Below are 22513 nucleotides of genomic sequence, written 5' to 3' on the forward strand. Positions count from 1 at the left end.
TTCCCAGAATAAAATTCAATAAACAGTTGTTAACAACAACAACAAAAAAAACATTATAAATGTCTTTACTGTCACTTCTTGTCAATTGTTTGGAAAGTTTCATAGTTCAAGGAGGTGTTTTGTCAAATATACTAGTTGAGCTTAAAATATAACTAATGTGTCTTCTGAAATCTTCCCAATCTGTAGGTCATTGGCTCCACAAGGACTCCTCCAAAACCCAACACCCTATCCATGATGCTCAACTCAGTGGAGGGAGCCAAGCCTGGCTCTGTTATTGGCTCAGTTAGAGCACATGACCAGCGTGAAGTGACCTCAAACGGTCAGGTGACCTACCTTGTAGTGGGAGGCACAGATCATGAAGGAACCTTTATGGTTGACCGTCTCACAGGAGATGTGTACTTGGCTAGAGAGCTGGACTATGAAAAAGGTTCCCGGTATACTCTCCAGATCGAAGTGGACGATTTCTCCAAGGCCTATCCAAGCACTCACATGGTTCAGTTGGAAATCAATGTGCAGGACAGTAATGACCACGCACCAGAGTTTCCAGAAGATCCAGTGACCATTGTTATTCCTGAGAACATACAAGCCGGTTCTTCCATTTACACCTTCCAGGCGACTGATAAAGATGGTAGTGGACCCAACAGCGAGATACGTTATTCTATCCAACAGCAGTGGCCTGACATCCCAGACATTTTTAGTCTTGACCCTGTCACGGGAGTCTTAAAACTGGGCCGAGAGCTGGACCATGAGGAGACCTCCAGCCTGTTCCTGGTGGTCCATGCCACAGATTCAGCCTCAGATCCCAATCAAAGACTGTGGGGATCGGTGACGGCACGAGTGTTTGTCACCGATGAGAACGACAACACTCCGATCTTCAGCTCCCCGACTGCCGTTAGTGTGATGGAGGACCAGCCGGTGGGCTTTGTGCTGCTTTATGTCATGGCCCGGGATGCAGACCAGGGTGAAAACGGCCGAGTGTCCTACAGGATCCAGTCAGGAAACACAGCGGGGCGGTTCGGCCTCAGCTCGAACAGTGGTAAGACTCATTACTTCGCTCTGTTTGAAAAACATCTCTTTCTCACACCACGCTGCTTTATGGGCCGTTCACTCAAATCCAGAAGCAATTTAGCAGAACGGATCATTTTCTTGAACGGTTATTCACGGAGCGCAGTTTTATTTTGGCCCGTCGACCGCATCTCTTTGATTTGGTGCTGGAAATATGCATGTATTAGTTTGAAATTCCTCCCATTATCCAAGAATATGTCCATTTACAGCTCACGCAAAATTAGATTAAATAGACAAAGTCACCTAATCGACTGAACAGCTGTAGTAGATTTTCCTTCCATTATTGTCGAATGGTTTATGATGTAGGTTAGTGTTTTATTTCTGTTCTAAATCAGCCGTATACTATATACTGTATATATTAAAGTTGGTTTAAAGCGCACGATAAAGTCAAAGCTGATATTAGCCAGACACTAAGGAGAAAGTCTTCAAACTCTTTGGACACTTTAAGTAGGAGGTCTAGAGATGGACGTTAAGCACAAAACCAGAGCTACCGTATTCAGAAGCAGAAGCCAGCTCAAACATCTCAATGATGTATTTAAAACTAGAGTGTGTTTGGTGGACTATAAATAAAAAAAGGAGGCCGCACACAGACTTCTCACAAACACACAATAATATTTCGCAGTCAGCAAGCAGTCAGGCTGCCGTATCGACCGCAAGGGTGTGTTTATCCTGATTGACCCTCGCCTGGGGTCTTGCTGATGACAGCATTGCAGAGAGGTATAGCTGGAAAGGTTCAAAATGGATCCGTGACAACAAATTTCTTCCCTGGTCTTCATACCAGAAAGTCAGCAAAAAGCTTCATTCTCAAATTCCGTATAGAGAGTGGAAGACCTAAACTGAGGAGAAAAACAGGATGAATAAAGCTAAAATGAATGTCACACTGTAGTTATGGATATTGTGTTTGACTTCTATGTTGTATGAGCAATTTTATGTTCACATAGGACCAGCAAAGATGAATCAGCCCCTGAAGCATGCATAAATGAATGAATGAATGAATAAATAAGTTTTATGATTAATAAAGCAAAATAACTTTTAATGTACCTAGAGAACAGTGGAACCCACATTATTCTCAATGGCATTTTCTGAGCTGCCACATGTATTATTATATTATATTAAATATTATAAATAATCTGTGTAAATAATAAATAAATGTTGAAGTTTAACTAAATTTACCAAAACAAATAAAAATAAATTAAAGCTAAATAGAAAAAATAATAATAATTATAAAAATGACAAGCACATAGCAAAACTAAAACTTAAAAAATATATATTTATATGACTTATTATATTATATTAAAATATAAAGATAAATCTTAAACTAAAATGAAAATTAGAATTTACCAAAACAGAAATAAAAATAAGATAAATAGAATTTTAAATAATAATAATAATAAAAATGACAAAAGCATGCAACAAACTAACTAAAACTAAAATGCAAATTGAAAATGTTTTGCATTTATATAAATAATTATATTTTATATTATATTTAATAATCGACTACTTTTAAGTGGCAATTAATGGAGAAACATGCTTTTATCCACATAATGGTGTACAGTAGTTACAGTATCCCAAGCTAACTGCGTTAACTAACCTGCCAGCTAACTTTCTCCCCCTGGGTAATACCATGTTTTTTTTTTAAATAATGTACTGATAAATATCATGGTATCATTCAGTATTATGCTGTATAGCCTCAATATGGTACTCTTTCTAAAGGTGAAACTCATCATTATTTGTTGTGGTGGGCTATTTTAAGTCACAAATGAACTTCTAGCCTCAGCAGAGCAGCCGACTTGCCCAGCCACATTCAAGTAGAGCTTTATGATGGTGTCTGGCATGTGTGTACATAATGAAATATTACAAATATGCATAGTATAAAACGGAACAGCTCCCTGACCTCGGTCACGCGTCTCCAGCCACAGGACAAATGATCAGGAGGCCATCTGCAGCAGATTTACAGATGTTTTTCTCTTCCCCTCTTCTCCAGGCTCTCTCTCCATCCTCAAACCTCTGGATCGTGAGGAACAGGAGAGCTACAACCTCACCATTGTCGCTGAGGATCATGGGATACCACAGCGTTCCACCACTCAGGTGCTGTCTATCCAGGTGATTGATGTGAATGATGAAGCACCATGGTTTGAACGCAGTGAATTTGAAGCCCAAATCAGAGAGAACCAGCCAGCAGGAACAAGCATACTGAGGGTCTCAGCCTCAGACCGGGATCATGGTGAGGAATAGTTGATTAATTCCAGCAATAATCCATGTGTTAAATGTGCCTTTACTTCTGAAAAGAATCACCCACATTTCGGGGTATTCCAGCCTTTCAGATGTTCATGACCTGTGTCTAAAAACTTCACCATCTGGTTAAAGCAGTTATGTTGTGTTGTGGTGAGGGCAGTGTTTTTTTTAACGCTTCCTGTGGAGGGTTTGTGGGACTCATTCTCAGCCCCCTGGGCTCAGTGAGAGAGTATGAAGGAGAGATTGTAAAGACATTCTTCAGGAAGCTTTAATTGAGTAAGCAGGTGCTCGTGCCAAAGCTCGCTGACTTTGCACGCAATCTGGCACCCGTATGTCTTTGGTCCACACTTAACACTTGTGTGGACCACAACTCAGAGGCTGAATCAGCAAAATGAACTACTAATGAAACCAGTATTAAATCCAAGATGAAAAGGCTTGAACCTGGATATTTTATGACGTTACTTCTGTTTTAATTCAAATCAGGTTGTTCACAAACACCAACTTCCTGTTCACCTTCTAACTCAGAATGGAAGGGCAGACTTTTTTTTTTGCAGTACATTTACTCTGCACTTTATGTTAATTTTCAGCATTATCTACTACATTTGTCAAAATGTTCAGTATACAACAGAGCACACTTGACAAAATACTGTCCCACAATGCAATGCATCAAATAAAAAGTTCAAAAATATTAAAATAAAATGTAAATAATATATTTAGGTAAATTATTTATATTATTTTAATAATAAATGTTATAAAAATGTTTTTTTTTTTTTTTTTTATTATTTATTTCTAATAACTGGATGCCACTCATATGCAACATATGAGCAGAATTATTGATTATATTTCTATTTTTGTTACAGGCACTAATGGGTTGGTGACTTACGGTGGTGTGACTGAGGATGGATTCACAATTAATCCTGAGACGGGTGTGATATCAGTCACTCAGGTTCTAGATAGGGAACTTCAGGACCACTATACTGTAACAGGTATTAGCTTTTATATTTTTTTCAAAATTATTTTATATTTCAGTTTTAGTCATTTAGTTTTTCACCTTAAACAAAAAGAAAAAGAAATTTTGCCTAAAATAAATAGTTTTATTTGTTTTATTTCGGATTTATTTAAAGTACAGTAACAATTAACAGTAACATCACTGGCAAAATATTATTTTATGTATAATTTATTATTAAACTGATATTGCATTTAATAATCCTCTTTTTTGTCAATGCAATAGTGTATGCAAAAGATGGAGGCATACCCCCTAACTTTGCCAAGGCTAAAGTGCACATCACAGTGCTGGATGTGAATGATAATGCTCCTGCTTTTGGGCGGCAGCATTATAGCCTGGAAGTGCCTGAGAACCAAGAGCCTGTGGAGCTGTTCATCCTCAAAGCCACAGACCTGGACACTGGAGAGAGTGGACGGCTGGAATATAAGATCACTGGTAAAACGATTTTGATTTTTAGATGTTTTGTACAGAGGAACATGTAGAAGAACTTCTACAACCAGAGTCTATAAGAAAAACATACTGCATTTTGAATTATATGTGGTCAAGGCACATGTTACTGTTTTTCTTCACATTGCAGGCTTGTTTCTTATTAAAAAAAAAAGAAAAGAGGATTCAATCTGCTTGATTGTTAACAAATGTTGTGTCTGTGTGTTGCAATTCTAGCTGGTGACCCAGATGGTGACTTTCGACTTGATGGTTTCTCTGGAGCCCTGTCTACCTCAAGACCTCTGGACCGAGAGCAGAAGAACAGTTATTCTTTGAAAGTGGTGGTCCAGGATCACGGCAGCCCTTCTCTGAGCAGCACAGCCACTGTGGAGATCTCAGTTCTTGATGTAAATGACAACAGCCCTAAGTTTGGAAGCAGTAGCTACACCATCGATGTCTCAGAAGATGCTGCTGTAGGTTTGGTGGTGTTGGATGCAACAGCCACAGACGTGGATGAGGGCGAAAACGGTCAAATCTTATACTTCCTTAGCCAAGAGGCCAAAGGTGCATTCACAGTACATCCAGACACGGGAAAGATCACAACCACAGCAATTCTGGACCGAGAGAAAAGAGCTTCTTATATCTTCCAAGTGTATGCGGTTGATCTATCACCCGCCACTCCCCGCAACACCACAGCCCAGGTGACCATTACCATCCTGGACGTCAACGACAATGCACCATTCTTCATCCAGGACCCGCTGATTATCAATGTGTCCAGTGGAAGTGTGTCCACGCATCAGGTGGTGGCCACCATGAGAGCAGAAGATAAGGACTTTGGAGCCAATGGTTCGGTGTTCTACCGGTTTGCAATGCCAGTCCGAGGATTTGCTATTAACTCGCTAACAGGGGAGATCCAGACCACTGAGAAGCTTCAAACCCTGACGCAAACCCAGCGCACCCTCATAGTGGAGGCGATGGACCAGGGCAGCCCTCCCCAGTCTTCTCTAGGAGTGGTGATCGTCTATGTGAAGGAGCAAGATTACAAGGGCATTCGATTCTCTCGCACCGCCAGAGATGTTAGCATACAGGAGAATGCAGCTAAAGGTAGGCAGAGAATTTACAGTAAAAATGATTGTCCTATTAGTCTGCAAGATTTTGGAAGTTGGAAAAAAGAATTGGAAAAAAAAAAAAAAAAGAAATAGTCTTCATTCATTAAAATAAAAATAATTTTTGTTGTTGTTTTAGCTGACGTCATTACTGTCATGTACATTTATGACAGGAAAAAAACTATTTTAGATAATTACATTTGTAAAAATAAATAAATACAATTTATAAAAATAATTCTAATATTTATAATTAATGCTAATTATAAAAAGAACTGAAAATTATTTATGCAACTTTTTGATATTTTTTATAATAACAATAATAATAATTTATAATAATTTAAAGATAATTCAATTCCAGTTAGCATGAATGTAATACAGATTATGACAATAAGAATTTATACAGTTGGGACACATAGAGATGATATTTTTCATGATCCGATGGGCCCCACCCTACTTTTTTACTTACGTACTTTATTAATATCCTGTTTCAACAAAACACATTTCAAGTTTCTAAAAGCAAAATGGGTTGCAAGTTTAATTTCATGTTGACTTAAAATGCAAACAAGTATCAACTTTCATTAAATGACATGTAGAAAACCCATCTTCTCACAGTACAGCACATTGCAAAAGTATACAGACCTTTTTTATTATTATTATAAATCCTAAACTAAAAGCTATTCTTTGTGGGTATCTTCATTTCAAAGCACTGGCATGAGGCAGTTGAAAACTTTTGCAATGAACTGCATGATGAAACTGCAGCATTGTATTTCAGCACTCACTGGCACAGTCAGTTTTGTGAAGCACTGAAAGCCAATCCATCAGTTTAAGTGAGTGTGGCAGAGGAGTATTGAGTTTTTTTGTGTATTTTTTTCCATAGGCACTGCTGTGGCCCAGGCTCAGGCACAGCACCCTGACGGCACCCGAAATGGCATCACTTACAGCATCTTCAGTGGGAACAAATACCATTCCTTCAGCATCAGCTCTAGTACAGGTCAGATGGGAACCCTGTGAAATATCTTGACAAGATGCATGCATGAACTCATCAGACATTAGAAAAATAATATTGTTTAGTTGACCTACTTCACTGCATTACTGGTGCTTTCATAGGTGAAATCTGGGTACAGAGCTCAAATGGCCTGGATTTTGAGGACACTCCAAGACTCCGTCTAGTGGTGAAAGCTGAAACTACATCCTCAAGCTCCTTTATGGCTGTCAACCTGATTCTTCAGGATGTCAATGATAATCTACCCCGATTCCAGCTGCAGAACTATGTGGCTTATATGCATGAAGCACAAGGCTATGACTTTCCCATCATTAAGGCAAGGGGTCTCTTATTTTTTGGTATTTCTAAAAGGTAATTGAAAACATATTGGGAAAAGTATTAAAACAAAAATGTTCTACAGATAACTTTGTTTTACATAGTTAGTTTTGCCATACTAGCAGGAGAGTTTAGAAACTTCACCCTTGAAAACAGTATTATTTTTGTTAACCATATAAAGCATTCAATTATTTACCTGTTTTTATGCATCTGTTTCTGACTTCACGTCAGTAAGTGTCAGATTTAAACCAAGCATGATGTTGTAGTTCCTTATAAAGTTACCAGATACTTGTACTCCAATTTAGCATCTGGCAAGTGTTTATTTCGTACTCTGCCTGTGCTTAATCAGTCTGTTTTCGAATGCATTAGGTTGTGGCTGAGGACGTTGACCAGGGTCAGAATGGTCAGGTGACTTACTCCATTGAGTCTTCGAGTCAAAGTGGCCTTTTCAAGATTGACCCTCTGACCGGCAGCATCACAACTGCGGCCATTATGGACAGAGAAATCTGGACACAGGCACAGTGAGTGTATATCATGTTTGCTCAGCCAGTGAAGTCATTGCTCTGCAGGTCTTTAATTTCCTTCTGTTCTGTGGAATGTAACTGTCTTCTCCAGCATTATTTAGTTTGTGTGTGTGATGTGTTCAAGCCCTCGTAGTTTTTTTACCTTATGTTTTTTGTTTCTAAAACGTTCCCCAATCCCTATAAAGCTGTGTGCTTTTAATTTACTACATTTTTGGTCTGTTAGTGCTTTTGGATTGTTGTACGAAAGCTTTTTGTGAAAATAGAAGACATCTTTTGTTCTCTCTCTCTCGCTCAATAAAAATGAGAAACTGAACAGAAACATTTCTCACATGATATAAGTTAGGAACAATTTATCTAATTCATTTTATTTTATTTGCATCAGGCTGGTGATAAAAGCCACTGATCGTGGCAGCCCCAAACTAGTAGGCACTGCCACCATTACAGTGATTATCGTCGACCTCAACGACAACAGTCCCACCATCCCAGTGCCACGAGAAGTTAGAGTGCCAGAGAGTAAGTAAACTGACTAGTGACCTTTGACCTTTTAACCTTGAAAGACATGATATCAATCGTTTTTATTATTGTAGATGTATCTGAATGTTGTGACCTTGCGTCCTACTTACAGGCTCTCTTATCGGCACTGAGATCACCCTGGTTACTGGAAATGATGTGGATTCTGGCCCAGTGCTGTCTTACTCTTTACAGCTGGATGCTTCATCACAGGGAAAATTTGATATACATCGTTACAACGGCCGTGTGTCTCTGACAGCACCACTGGACTTTGAGGAGAGAACATGGTACACACTGACTATCCGAGCTTCAGATTCAAAGCACCAGAGTGAAGCCAATTTGACTGTGTTGGTGGAGGACATAAATGATAATGCACCAACTTTTACTCAAGACCTGTATCAGGTGATTGTTTTCTTTCTACCATTTAAAGGGATTGGTAAAGGTTTATCGGCTGCATTGTTCTCTATAGTATTATTGTTAAAAGTTCATGGATTAGGATGCTAAAGCACATGCGTTTATTCCAGAATAAATATACATGCAGTCATTCACACCAGAATAAAGTATGCTGTTGTCATTACGTATTCAGCAGATGCTTTTATTCAAAATGACATCACTGTGGATACAGCAAAAAGCATGCCAAGTAACAGCTGCTTTGTTGCTTTTGGTTTCCAGGTAACACTTCCAGAACATTCTCCATCAGGCAGTCCCGTTATCACAGTAACAGCAACAGATCGAGATTCAGGAGAAAATGGAAAGGTCACTTATCGAGTGGTGTCTTCAACGAGGGAGGGTTTTTACATTGATCCTAAAAATGGTATAAGCCCAGTGTTTATACTAAGCATGTTGATCATTTAGGCAGTGGCTATTTATACAATTAAAAAACTGTATATGCTGTTTTTCTAAAGTGTAAATAGTGGTAGATAAATATGCATCTTGTTTATAATAAGTGCAATTAGTAGTAGATGCTATTTACTTAAAGTGGTGTGTGGAGTTAATGAAAACCTCTACAAGGTTAGCTGCGCTTAGTTTAAATAGCCACTGCCTCTAGTTTTACCATATAGTTTATATTTGAAGCATTAACATTGTAGTAATAGCACTTCTCATGTCTTTACAGGTACACTTTTCATCAGACAGAAAGCAGAATTTGACCCGGAGCAGCCTTCTGTGAGTGTAGTCATCGAAGCTCATGATGGAGGGTCTCCATCTCTGTCATCTTCTGCTACGGTCCAAGTTCAGCTGATAGACGTCAATGATAATGCCCCTATATTCCACCAGTTGGAGTACAAAGCCACAGTGTCTGAGGACCAGTTACCTGGAGCCACCATCCTAACATTAGAGGCAGTAGACGGAGACCTATCTCAGGAAAACTCTGGTTTTGATTTCGCAATTGCCAGTGGGAATGTTGGAAATGCTTTCCAGATTGAGAGTAGCGTTCGTTTCATAGAGGGCCATGGCTTCCAGACGGTAGGAACCCTGATCCTAGCGGAGCGACTGGATTTTGAGGCGTTGTCACGCTATAATCTCACCATCGCAGTCTCGGATCGTGGTGTTCCCCAACGCAGCTCCAGTGTGCCAGCCATCGTCACAGTCACTGATGTGAATGACAACCCTCCTGTCTTTGGAAGAGCTGAGTACATAGTGTCTATGAGTGAAGGGGCAGCTGCTGGTACAGAAATCTTACGTGTGACTGCAACTGATCCTGATTCAGCTCCCTATGCAGAGGTCCAGTACAGCATCAGCTCTGGAGATGAGATGAAACTCTTCTCTGTGGATCAGTGGACTGGGGCACTGAGGCTTCAAAGACCTTTGGACAGAGAGAGCCAAACTTCTCATGTGGTTATAGTACAAGCCTCAGATGGCCATGGTCATTTTGCATTGGCTCCTATTAGTGTAGAGGTAAAGGACATCAATGACAACAGACCTTACTTTCCCATTGCTACATTAACAGCCAGTATTCGTGAAAACCAGCCGCCCAACTCTGCCGTGACTGTATTACATGCAATCGATTATGATACAGGAGTTTATGGACAGCTGAAGTATTATTTGATGGACCACGCTGGCCTAGGAAAAGACCTCTTCTTGGTGGATCCAAACTCGGGAGAAGTTCGAACCAGGCAGATTTTTGATTTTGAGAAGGTGAACTCATTTAACTTCATTGCTTTGGCTGTGGATGCAGGCAACAACTCGGCTACTGTCACAGTGCAGGTCTACGTAACAGGAGAGGATGAGTATGACCCAGTTTTCACCACTTCAGACTTGTCCATTGAGGTACCAGAGGGAGCCAAGAAAGGTCAGAGCATTGGGCAAGTACAGGCCAAAGATGAGGATGGTGGGGTAGATGGGATTGTACTCTACTCCTTCCCCAATTCGTCTCCTTATTTTGATGTGAATAAGACCACCGGTGTAATCTACCTAAAGATGGACAGCTCCGGCAGCTCAAGTGGAGGGAGTCGCTCGAAGAGGGAAACTCGCCTAATGACTATGGAGGTGACCGCCCACAGCCCTCTTGACACCTCAAGAGTAGCTTCCGCTCAGGTCACCATTGACGTTACCAACACATCCTTTGGTCTTGCAACAGACTTTAATGTCCTCCTTGTGAGCATAATTGCTGCCTCTCTTGGAGTAATAGTCTTGTTAATCATAATTGCTGTGGCCCTTTATCTAGTAAGATCAAAGCGCAAGAAGAAAGGACAAGACACTGGGAATAGTACCGTATCTTCAGGCACAGCTTTGCAGAAGTTGGATGAGTCTAAACCCACAGGGGGTGACAGGATCTATCATCAGGCGCTTCCTGGATACGCAGGTGATGAGGAAGGAACTGGTGGAGGCTCCTACACTCGAGGAGGATCCCTAGATCCTTCTCACTCCAGTGGACGGGGATCTGCCGAAGCAGCAGAGGATGACGAAATCCGCATGATCAATGAGTACCCAAGAGTTGCAAGCATCACTTCCTCCATGCAAGAGCACATTTCCGCCAGGGGCCCTGATTCAGGTATCCAACAGGATGCGGATCAACTCTCTGATATTTCTTGTGAACCAGGACCACTTGATGCAAGCCAGTGGTTCAAAACTAAGAAACTTGGGAGCATCAGTGGGAGCCTCAGTGGTACCCTACTCTCTGGTCAGCTCCCAGTCTACAGAGACGAAGGAGGAGGCTACCTTGGAGTAGGTCGTGGGTTAAATATTTCCCACCCGAAAGATTACGCTTTCCCTGAGGATGGCAAACCCTCGGTTGATGGCTCCCTCACAGCCATAGTGGCAAGTGACGAGGAACTGCGAGGCAGCTACAACTGGGACTACCTTCTCAACTGGTGCCCTCAGTTCCAACCCTTAGCCAGTGTCTTTACAGAGATTGCCAGGCTAAAAGATGAGAGCTTACCTCCCAACAACCCACGTAGACCCTTCCAACCCAAAGTTAAGACAGATCCCAAGCCAAGAATCGACCCTCCACCCCTCATAACCTCAGTGGCTCATCCAGGAGCCAAATCTGTCCCACCTAAACCTGCCATAGCACGGACGTTTCATCACTTAGCATCTCTAAGGCGTTCACCTATAAGCCACGAGGGCTCCATCTCCTCAGCAGCCATGTCTCCCAGTTTCTCCCCTTCACTGTCCCCACTTGCTGCACGGTCCCCAGCTGTCTCCCCATTTGGTGTCACTCAAGGTCCCTCAGCCTCCATCATCAGCACCACAGAGCACTCTCTGGAGCACAGTGATGAGGCTGAGATGAGGATTTAATGCTACATTTCACTCTATTTTGTGGAGGCCATTTTGTCTTTTGATAAGACATATTAGTCGCTCTTAGCAATGTTGCATACCTGAAAAGGCAGTCGCTCAGCCATGACGGTGACGCAGGTGTCTGGTAACTAAAAGGGTAAAAATATTGTGCGGCGACATTACCCTTCTTCAGAGCCACCGCAGTGTTGATGTGAAGAGTTGTGTTTTGTTTTGTTTTGTTTTGTTTTGTCTCACTGGCTGGCCAGGGAGTCAAGACGTTGACTGCTCCTTTTGTTTGTTTCTTTTTATATTGATGACTCAAACAGCTTTGAAACTCCAGTGTTGTAAGTCCATCCAAAATAGCTGCTATTGTCATACTTTGTAGGCTGCAGTGAGAACTTTGTAGAAACTCAAACTGATGTCATTATGTATGTTTGTTTATGACTGAGAGATATTTTTATTTTTTTCTTTCTTTTTTTAAATATTTTTTTTACAGTGATACTCAGTTTCATTTACATTTTTTTAAATGAAGGACTTACCATTGCTTTGAGTGAAGAAGTTCTTACATTTTAGTGATATTCTTTGTATGTATATTTATATGTATACTAGCCATAATAAGTGTAGTATCATTGTATAGTGTCTAGGATCACCATACTGTGCGGTTGTGAAATTTTGTGACACTTGTAATGTGAATGATTGGAAGATTGTTGTATTTTATTATTTATAAACAGAAAGGCTGAAAGTGTTGAAACTTCCCATGTTGCATAGTGTTGTATTATAGGCCTTTTGAAGTTGTATTGTCTCTTGCCCTTTGAACTAGATTGTTAGCATCTTAGCTAATTTATTGTAAAAAAGAAAAGAAGAAAAAAAAGAAGAAGAAAAAAAAAACAGGGCCATACTTTTTTCTGCTCACCTGGACCTTTCGGGAAATTGGTGAAACCTCAAAGACTCTTCTCTATGTAAATAGTTTCTTACAAAACTGCAGCTCTGTCACACTGTTTCTGTGCTGCTTTTTCTGACAATAAAAAAAGTTTTGTATTGTCTATGTAACCTATAGTTGGTTTATTGATAAATTTAGCCCATTATCTGGGTTGCAGCTTATTTACCTTTCAGAATGAAGTGAATCACTAGGAAATGGACCTTCTGTCGAAATAGGCAGTGAATGTTTTCTGTTTTGAGAAGAAACCCTCCATTTTTCTCTCTCTCTCTCTCTCTCTCTCTCATTCTCCTCTGTGGAAAGTGATTTAAGCATTTGAATGAACTTCCAGAGCTGTTTTGCTACCTCTGGTGCATGCCTGATACCGCCACTGCCTCAAGTATAACTGGCCCCTGTTTAGCACCCAGAAAAGATGCAAGGAAAAGAGGGGCCTGGCATTTTTGAAGACTGTCTTACACAATTCATCTTCAAAGTTGACATTTAATTGTCTCACAGTCTGGAAAACATCACTTTCCAAGACGACTGCCTGCATTCCGGCAGCAATACAGTTTAAATCATCTGTACATATTTAAATATTAAATTCCTACTGATTTCTTTTGTCAAACCTTCTGTCTTCTGTCTTCCTTCCTCCAAGTTTAAATCAAAATGTGGATGGGGAGTTACAAAGTAACTGAAGCGTAGCGAAAGGCCAATCATCAGGCTTTTAGAAAAAAGGAAACAGGAGAGGTCAGAGTCAAATTTGTCCTTCATTAAAAAGCGATTTGAAAAAATACAGTATGTTCCAAAGACCTAGACTAGAGCCGGGCCTCAGGCTGTGTATAGCCAGAGACAGGGTGTGTCCATTCTCAAATCAGTTGCAGCCATGAAGAAACATTTCCTCAAATTCAATTTGTCCATACAAAATGAAAATAAGATGGATATTGATAATTATGCAGCATATGAATTAGCCGAATCAAATAGCTATGACTGATTATATTTGCTATAGTTGTGCTGTATATGCAAGGCAATCACACACACACATACTCGTCATCATGTCATGTACCTTTCCAGATCCAATGGACAAAAAATACAGGATTTCCATACACTGTCAGAACAATTGTAGCCTGTCAGTACCCTTGAAAGGTATACCTTTGTATCTTTTAAACCAAAGGGTTAAAATATTAGTACCTTTCAAGGATACTGCACCAGTAACAAGCTGTTGTGCACTAAGGGAACTGTTTTTTTTTCGGACATGAAACCGAAATGCTCTCAAGTTTTGTCTTTGTTTCTACCGTATTGAGTTTTCTGATCCCCTGCTGTGAAGTTGGTGTTGGCAGAGATTCAGCTCTCCTCCATCTCTGTACTATGCATGTCTAACTGATTTACACCATCCCAGATATCACGAAGAAATAACAGTCTCACTCGCTTGCACAGTCAGTGTCTTATAAACACTGATGAGTTGTGTGACCTGTGTAAACATATTTTCTCTATCACTGATATTACTTTCAAGATGAGATTCAACCTTAGTCTGATATAGGCATTGTGATCTGTTATCAAGATCTGTGATCAAGTCTAGTTACTACACAGTTTGTACATTTTACTGCTTTCTGCTGTTTTACATTAGGTTGTTTATTTCTTTTTGCAACATTTCAAATTCTCATTGATTGCATGTGGAGATGTTTATCTACAGTGCATATTGTCATTTAACCTTTAGTATACAGTAAATGCCTTTTAAATTCAGTATGAATTAGTATAAATATCATAATCTGAATTTTCCATTTAGCTGTCATTTATCAAGATGAGAACCCTGTTTTGGCATGTGCACTTTTTGGTGGATCAAAACACCCCAAAAAATCTGACAAGCCTGTGAGGAAAGAGGATGGAGTTGGCATTAAGAACATGGGTATCTTGTAATTGTTTCAGCTCATGAGAAAATCTTGGAGAATTATGGGAAACAATTATTTGCATTTCACAGACTTTAGTAGTCTAGATTTTTTCTGTCTGAAGAAAATATTTTTTAGACCATTTTAGTCAGTCATTATTTAAGTAAAAGGCTGCTGAAGGATTTGGGGCAATTTCTGGTATGTCTACCCATTTTTCTCACCATCATTTATTGCCAATGCTGTGGTACATTTTTGCACAGTATTTTTAACCTGCTGTAATTTTTATTTTATTATTTTTATTATTATTATTATTAAATAAAATAGCAGCTGAAAGGGGTTTATCAGATCATCAGGCATATGTCAAACTTTTCCCATTGAAGATTATAGATAAGAATAATCGTAAAAATTCAAAAAGCAGGCCAACCTGCATTGCACTGTGACACTGTCCTCAGAAAGATACATATTGTTTCTGTGAGTTCAAGAGTAAACCTCTGGTTTTGATATTAAACTGCAATGTTTTTTTGATTAATAAAATGATTAGTGATTAGTGGGCAGTTTACGCATTTTTAAGATTTATCATTTCTTAAATGCTTTGGTAGAAAAACAAGGGAAGTCTCCATAGCACCATTCAAGTTGAAAATACACTTCAAAGAAAGATCCCGCAGTCTTGGCTATTAAAACAAGTCTGCTGTTCCCATCAGGTCTGTAGTAAATTGTAATGATCCCTGCATTCCTTATGGAAAAAAACGTCACATGTATCTTTCATTGATTAGAATTGCTCTGCAAAGTCAAAATTACTTAAGTAGAATAGAAACCAAACAGTAAATGTCTCTATGAAATTTGAGTTATGCCAAACATATATTTTGAATTACAGGAACGTCGTTTTGGCTCTTAGATCTTATCATTCTGAGATGCTATAAATTGTTCTTGTAAAGTGGATCTGTTAATTAAGAGCAGATCTGGCTCAAGCAGAGGGGAGGTTTCTGCATTTTCTTAAATCAACCTCCTCTGTCTTTAATTTTATTAGAGCTGACTGAAAGTCACCCTCAAGATCTGTCCGATTCAGCGGGGACTGCTCAAATTCAGTCCACGAGACTGTGTTGTGCTACCTTTGCACTTTATTTAACACTAGAAATGTTGCTTTGCACTTATAGCATGTAATCTATCCACTCTTTCTCATTGAGGCACATGATGTCTTCGGTTGCATTGCTCTTATTGCGTGTCTGATATGCCAGGTTCATATTTGCTTTCTTGATTAATTTAAGCCGCCTTCCTTCATCCCATTCTGGAAACTCGCCAAAATAAATATTATTTAATATGGTAATATACATTTTCCATAGGTTAACTTGGTAGATATGTCAAAGCGAGGATTTTCCTGTTTGGAGAATAAGAGAAATGGAAGAGGACTGAGAAAGGTTATGTCAACTTTATAATGCAACTGTTGTTGTTTTTTTTGCTTCAGAAATTCATGCTCGGTTTCACTGTTTTGTTTGTTTAAATGTAAAATTATATTAGAACAACAGTGCTGTAAGGAGTGCTTCCTTATTTAGGAGGAGATGGTTGCTGTCTTTCAGCGGTTGTGATCAATGGCGCTAACTGAGAAGAGCTGGTGCCGAGTGCCCTCTCTCAGGATCCGTGCATGAACCGGAGCTGAATGCGGAGGTGGACAAAACTATACCAGACACGGCTGATAGATCCCATCAACAGCTCCTGATTTATGATAGTCCGGGCTTGAGAGAGAATGAAAGAGATGGAATGAGAGAAGGAAATATTTGCAGAAGTAAAATACAGTTTGACTTTAGCTTGGATTAAAGTCAAAAGTGTCATGTCCTCTCAATTGTTAGAGCTAATATGATTTTAACTACGACCTAAAGAAAAAGTTGCATAATTACTGTAGACAAATAGTCTTTGTCTTGGTATTAGGGGGTGGGACAATCTCATTAACAAGAGCATTTGATTGGACAAAAATCTTTGTGGTGCAGGATAAGTCATAAATATTTTTGCATAAATATCAGTGTCTGCTAAAAGTTTGCACACTTTTTCACTCAGAAATGCTACTAAATTTTGCAATTCCAAAGAAGCGGCAATGAATTAAAGGAACAGTTCACCCAAAAATGTTGTCATCATTTACTCACCCTCATGTTGTTCTAAACCTGTATAAGTTTCATTTTTGGGTAAACTATCCCTTTAAAAATGAGAAAAACAAAAAAAGTAGAAAAACAAATAGTACTTCCTTCTATCTAGAACTTACTTCCAAAAATCTTGTTTACAATCTAGAAAAATATTTTTCCCAGCATCTAATAGTCATGGACTAAAAATGTCAAAATGTCAAAAAATATCAAGATTTATATTAATTTATACAGTACATACGTTACCGTTCAAAGTTTGCTGTTGGTAAGATTTATTTTTAAGAAGACTGATTTAAAGAAAAAAGTTTTCTGTTTTAATATTTTAAAATGTAATTTATTCCAGTGGTGGTAAAGCTGAATTATCAGCAGCCATTACTTTAACGATGCATCTTTTAGGATTCTTTGATGAATAGAAAGTTCAAACAACAGCATCTATTTGAAATCAAAACCTTTTTATCACTTTAACACATTCTATAAAAGTATTAATTAATGTCTTGACTCAAAACTTTTGAACAGAAATATGTGTATACTGTAACATTTTTAGCCCTGTTAGCATAAGGAGGAAGGTTGCAACCCAAAGCCATGTGTTGCTCCTGCTTAGTGTCTTTTCTGTCCCCCATCTATTATTATAATTTTCCATTTCTGCTGGTTAAAATCAAGGGAGAAGCCGTGAGACTGAACGGTTGAATCCGTTACAGGTTGGAGTCACAGCGTTCACAGCGTCTCTGTTTTTCCACTCAGTTGCTGAGTCACTGCAGGTCTGTATTAGCACTGAGTCACAGGCCCCGCGGCTTTAACTCATAATTACATCTCTTCCCGAGGGCTCGCACATCTCCTGGGGTGTCTAGAGGAGATACATCCGAGAAAAGCATGGGCAAAAGTAGGATGCTGCAGTTTGGCTCTGGAGTTTCTCTTGGCAAGTAATTCATTTAAATGTAATTTTCTTAAAAAAAAAAAATGACTAGCACCATTCAGATTTCTGTTGCTGCTTTGTGGAATTAAATAACTCAGCTGTTGTTTTGGATGCAGAGATGTTGAGTTACAAATGAAGATGATTAATGGACATGCTGAAAGCAGGATGCTGTCAACGTCTTTGTGTTGTAATGTGGCTGTTCATAAACAATTCCCTCCACAGCTCTGACAGATTTTTTCCATTCAAGTGAATAAATTACAGAATTTAGAGTCGAGGAGAAGGATGGATTATCTAATGAGCCAAACAGTGTGTGACAGTAACACTATCCCACCTGGTTTTGATTTGTCCATCATTACTAAATGATCCAGCATTGAAAATGACCTAAATGTGTACAAGCTGAATGCAAGACAGCTAAGACACGGAGGATCTTACATCAAGAAGTATATAAAAAAAGCTAATTCAGATGTCAGCCTTAACGTGGAGTAAGAGAACAAGATGAATCACAGTTAAAAGAGGCTCTATATCGGTAAGTATCACCTCCTCTTTTGAGTTTACATCAACAGCAGGAAACAGGCTCCATCCATAACTTCTGCAAAGAGCTGCTTCCATTATCAGGGCCTCCTGTTGCCCCTTTTTTCCAGCTCTCCCCTTGACAAGACCCATGTTTACTTTAGTGTGCAAAAATAGTAGATTTTTCATTTTTCAAATAAAACTTATGGTATGTTAAAAACTATTGTAATGCGCCAGTGTCACTAGTTTGGGATATGGAAGGGGATGCTTCTATAAAATTGTGGAGGCTAAACACTTCTTTGTTAGGACATCCAGCATTTCAAACATATATTGAATCCGAGTTTAAATATTATCTAGATATGAATAATACCGGAGATGTTTCAGCGGTAATTCTCTGGGAGGCAGTTTTGAGGGGTAAAGTGATTGCTTATGCATCTGCTTTAAAGAAAACAAAAATAACTAAGCGTACTGAATTAGAAAATAAAATTTGTAAGCTGGAAAAGCAACACAAACAGAACATCACCATGGAAAATTTAGCTCAGCTTACAGAAGCGAGAAGGAAATTGGATGAACTGCTCACTGACCATGTAGAACGGAACTTAAGATTTCTAAAACTAAATTTCTATGAGTATGGCTCTAGGACGAGCAAACTACTAGCATTCCAGCTCAGGAAAAAAAGAGGGCTTAACACAGTTCAAAAAATCAAGACTGACAATTCTAATAAACCCTTTGTTTTTAAACCAAAAGAAATAGCAGATGCATTTGCTTAATTTTATAAAGGTCTATATTCAGAGAATAAAGAAGAATTAGATATAGAAGAGACAGATGCATTTTTAAAAGAAATAAATTGAACTCAGATGAGCCTTACCGACTCTGAAGCAATTGACGCCCCTAAATGTAGAAGTCAAATTTGTCCACTGTTAGCAGAGGCTTACGCTGATGCTCATAACGATAGTAATTTGCCATTCAAGTGGAAAGAAGCAATTATATCTGTTATTTATAAAGAAGGAAAAGACCCGAGTGACTGTGCTGGATATAGACCTATAGCTCTACTTAATACTGATTGTAAATTGCTGACTTCAATTTTAGCAAAAAGAGTAAACACAGTAATTACATCTCTGATACATAATGACCAAACTGGCTTCATAACTGGTAGACATCTGCAAGATAATATTCGTATATTGCAATATGTTCACCAATTATTTGAAGGGGATTCACTTAAAACGTTTGAACAACTTGCTACTGAATTCAGTCTTTTTATAGGTATCTCCAGATTCCAAGTTTCCTTTTTAAACACCCAAATTGGAAAATGTTAAAAACTTCCCCATCAGCAATTGAGACTTTGTTGATTAATGTTCAGAATGGTAACAAGATCCTTAGACCTATTAGTCGTATTTACAGGGCTCTGGAGGCCATAAAGTTAAAATGGGAGAAGGAGCTCAAGGTAGTGATATCTGACGAGAATTGGGCTGAAATACATGCAGATACACATAGAATAACATGTAGTAGAATCTGGAGAGAATACCATTGGAAGGTGACTAATCGTTCTTTTCGAACGCCCCAAATCGTAGCCAAATTTAATTCAGTGCTTGTTGGAGGGAGTGTGGAGAACAAGTAGCAACGCATACACACATCTTTTGGGAATGCCTATTCTATCTCCTTACTGGACAAATGTATTTGGTTTCATTAATACAATTTTTCAAGTTAATTCACCCAGAGACTCTTTAATAGCTATCTTGGGAGTTGAGACAGATTTAATAAAAAGTGAGAAGAGCAGATACCTTCTACGAATACTCCTAGCTGCAGCAAAGAAGAATATTACAATTAAATGGCTTCAGAACAGGCCACCGACTTTTGAGGAATGCTTACAGACAGTGAGAGAAATCTATGAGATGGAAAAAATAACGCACAGTTTAAGACTCAGAATGAGTCTGTTTGTTGAGCAATGGAAACCCTTAATGAAAGAGCTGGGTGAGATATGATAATTTTTTTTTTTTTAGTTGGAATAGCTGGTGATTTGGCTGGTTAACTCTTTGTCGTTCTTGAAGATTTTGATCCCATCCAAGGCTGACGTTATGTGTTCATTGGTTTTGTGGGTTTCTTTATAGTGGTGTATTTTTATTATTAATAATATATATTTTTTTTTTTCACCTTTCTTGTCTCTTCTCTTTATTTTTCTGATCATGCTGTAAAATGTAGATATGCTACAAACATTTTTTTTTTTTATGTACAAATCAAGACACTGTATCTTTGTCACTGTAAAAAGTGATAAGTTGACTTAACTTTAAAAAATTGAGGAAACCTGTTGCCTTAAAATTATTAAGTAAATAATAATTAAAAAAAGTTAAGTGAACTTGACAATTCACTTAACTTATTTTTTTAAATTATTATTTACTTAATCATTTTAAGGCAATAGGTTTCCTCCACTGTAAAAAGTGATAAGTTGACTTAACTTTAAAAAATTGAGGAAACCCGTTGCCTTAAAATTATTAACTAATAATTAAAAAAAAAAAAAAAGTTAAGTGAACTTGACAATTCACTTAACTTATTTTTTTAAATTATTATTTACTTAATCATTTTAAGGCAACGGGTTTCCATTAAGTTAAGTCAACTTATCACTTTTTACAGTGATATCTGCATGTTTTGAAAGAAGAAATTGGTTAATAAAAAATAAGTATTAAAAAAAACTATTTTATTTGCTCAGGAGATTTAAACTCAACAAAGAGACAAATGAGGTGGAACCAAACACTTAACAGCTACTAAAGGTGAGTGTTTCTGTTTAACATGTGTGTTGAAATATTTGACTCACAGATGTAAGTGTCAACAAGTAAAATCCAGAGCTAAATATTTATATGTAATGTAATAATTTATTGGTAGCTTTCAAACACCTCAGAATTACAATTCTAGTAAAATGTAATTATGATCTGTCTGTCTGTCTGTTTTCCTATGTGTCAGAGATCAGAGCCTAAACGCCCCCTCAGCCATTTGGACACAGAGCCAAAGCTGTTTGGACACAGCCAGAGGTTTTATCTTAATGCTCACATACACACTGACACAAAGCTTTGAGTGAATTCCAATGCACTGCATTTTAAAGCTCCTCTTTAAACTCTCAAAACGAACGGCAGATAAATCAGAGTAATTTTTTGTGAGAACGCTCAAGCGTAAAAGTGTGCCTCAGTATCCATCTTAAATGTGTGGTTTCACTGTCCAAGATTTGATTCTCTCCATGCATTATTTTCGGTTTTATAACACTGTACATAAGATGACGTTGAATCTAAACTGCTTTACCAATAAAATCATTATAACATTGCAATGTTTCGTGCAGAGTTTAGGGTGTGGCTAGGTGACATGTCCTGCATCTTAGACTGTTTTTAAAATTATTGGATAACAATTATGCATGCACCTTTTATGACTAGATATTAACTGAGAGACTAAAAAAATCATTAATGATTGTGATCAAAAAGAAATGCATACACTACCAGTAAAAAGCTGACCAATGATCACCAAACCTGGATTTAGTCTAAAATTGTGATAGTATTTCACAATATTACTGTTTTTACTGTATTTTTTTTAGTCTTAGTGATCTTAAAGGACATCTTTTAAAAATATTAAAACATGTTAATTATTGACTATTAATGTATACATAAATTTAACCTAAAATATGAAACATTTTATGCATCAACTATCATGCACATGCCTGGATGCATGGCACCAAAACCTGTCTGAGCTCCAGAATCTGTGTTGTGGAGCTCTGAAGTCGACATACTTCAAATGGAAAGTATTCTAGACTATAGTACCATCTGCTTTCACTTTAGAGTCCGATTCCACACCTAAATAAAGATCCCTCTTGAACATTTTTATTGCTCTCCAACCCCCTCTTGTTACGTTTTTCTTTCCTTTCTTTCATTTTCCTCCTTTACCTCTGGCTATATTGCAGCAGGCAGACTGTGATGTGAGAGCTCACCTCTCTCTCCCACTGACACGAATAAAACCTGCCCTGTGTCAGATCTTATCACTCCTGTAAAACATCAGGTTTGTTTTTTATTGGTGTGTGAATGCTTTGGATTGATTCTCTTTTCCTGTTACTCATTTGATTCAGTTGACTCGTTTGTGTTCCAGTGTGTTATCTAAGAGACAGGTCCTGACTTAACAGCTTCTATAAAAAAAATCAGGTCCTGAGGGGAAGATAGGAGCAAAGGAGGTCTATAATACTGGTGGAAATCTCAAAGGTAGCTGATTGGCTCAAAGAGTTCGA

At 38.4% G+C, this 22513-nt stretch overlaps 1 protein-coding gene across 2 annotated transcripts in view; it reads left to right on the top strand.

The window, feature by feature from the left end:
* dchs1b (dachsous cadherin-related 1b) overlaps positions 1 to 13416 on the top strand; it is a 115325-nt gene extending 101909 nt beyond the window's left edge. For both annotated transcript variants that reach the window (XM_058789412.1, XM_058789411.1), the window contains exons 10-21: positions 187 to 1036; positions 3050 to 3289; positions 4161 to 4286; positions 4532 to 4741; positions 4970 to 5836; positions 6716 to 6829; positions 6946 to 7157; positions 7526 to 7677; positions 8063 to 8193; positions 8306 to 8592; positions 8863 to 9004; positions 9305 to 13416. In XM_058789412.1, coding sequence (XP_058645395.1) covers positions 187 to 1036; positions 3050 to 3289; positions 4161 to 4286; positions 4532 to 4741; positions 4970 to 5836; positions 6716 to 6829; positions 6946 to 7157; positions 7526 to 7677; positions 8063 to 8193; positions 8306 to 8592; positions 8863 to 9004; positions 9305 to 11928 — 5955 coding nt within the window. In that variant the 3' untranslated portion in view covers positions 11929 to 13416. The remainder of the gene's footprint in view (positions 1 to 186; positions 1037 to 3049; positions 3290 to 4160; positions 4287 to 4531; positions 4742 to 4969; positions 5837 to 6715; positions 6830 to 6945; positions 7158 to 7525; positions 7678 to 8062; positions 8194 to 8305; positions 8593 to 8862; positions 9005 to 9304) is intronic.
* Positions 13417 to 22513: the final 9097 nt, after the last annotated feature.

This window comes from Onychostoma macrolepis, chromosome 10, assembly GCF_012432095.1.
Source record: "Onychostoma macrolepis isolate SWU-2019 chromosome 10, ASM1243209v1, whole genome shotgun sequence".
Taxonomy (NCBI): Eukaryota; Metazoa; Chordata; class Actinopteri; order Cypriniformes; family Cyprinidae; genus Onychostoma; species Onychostoma macrolepis.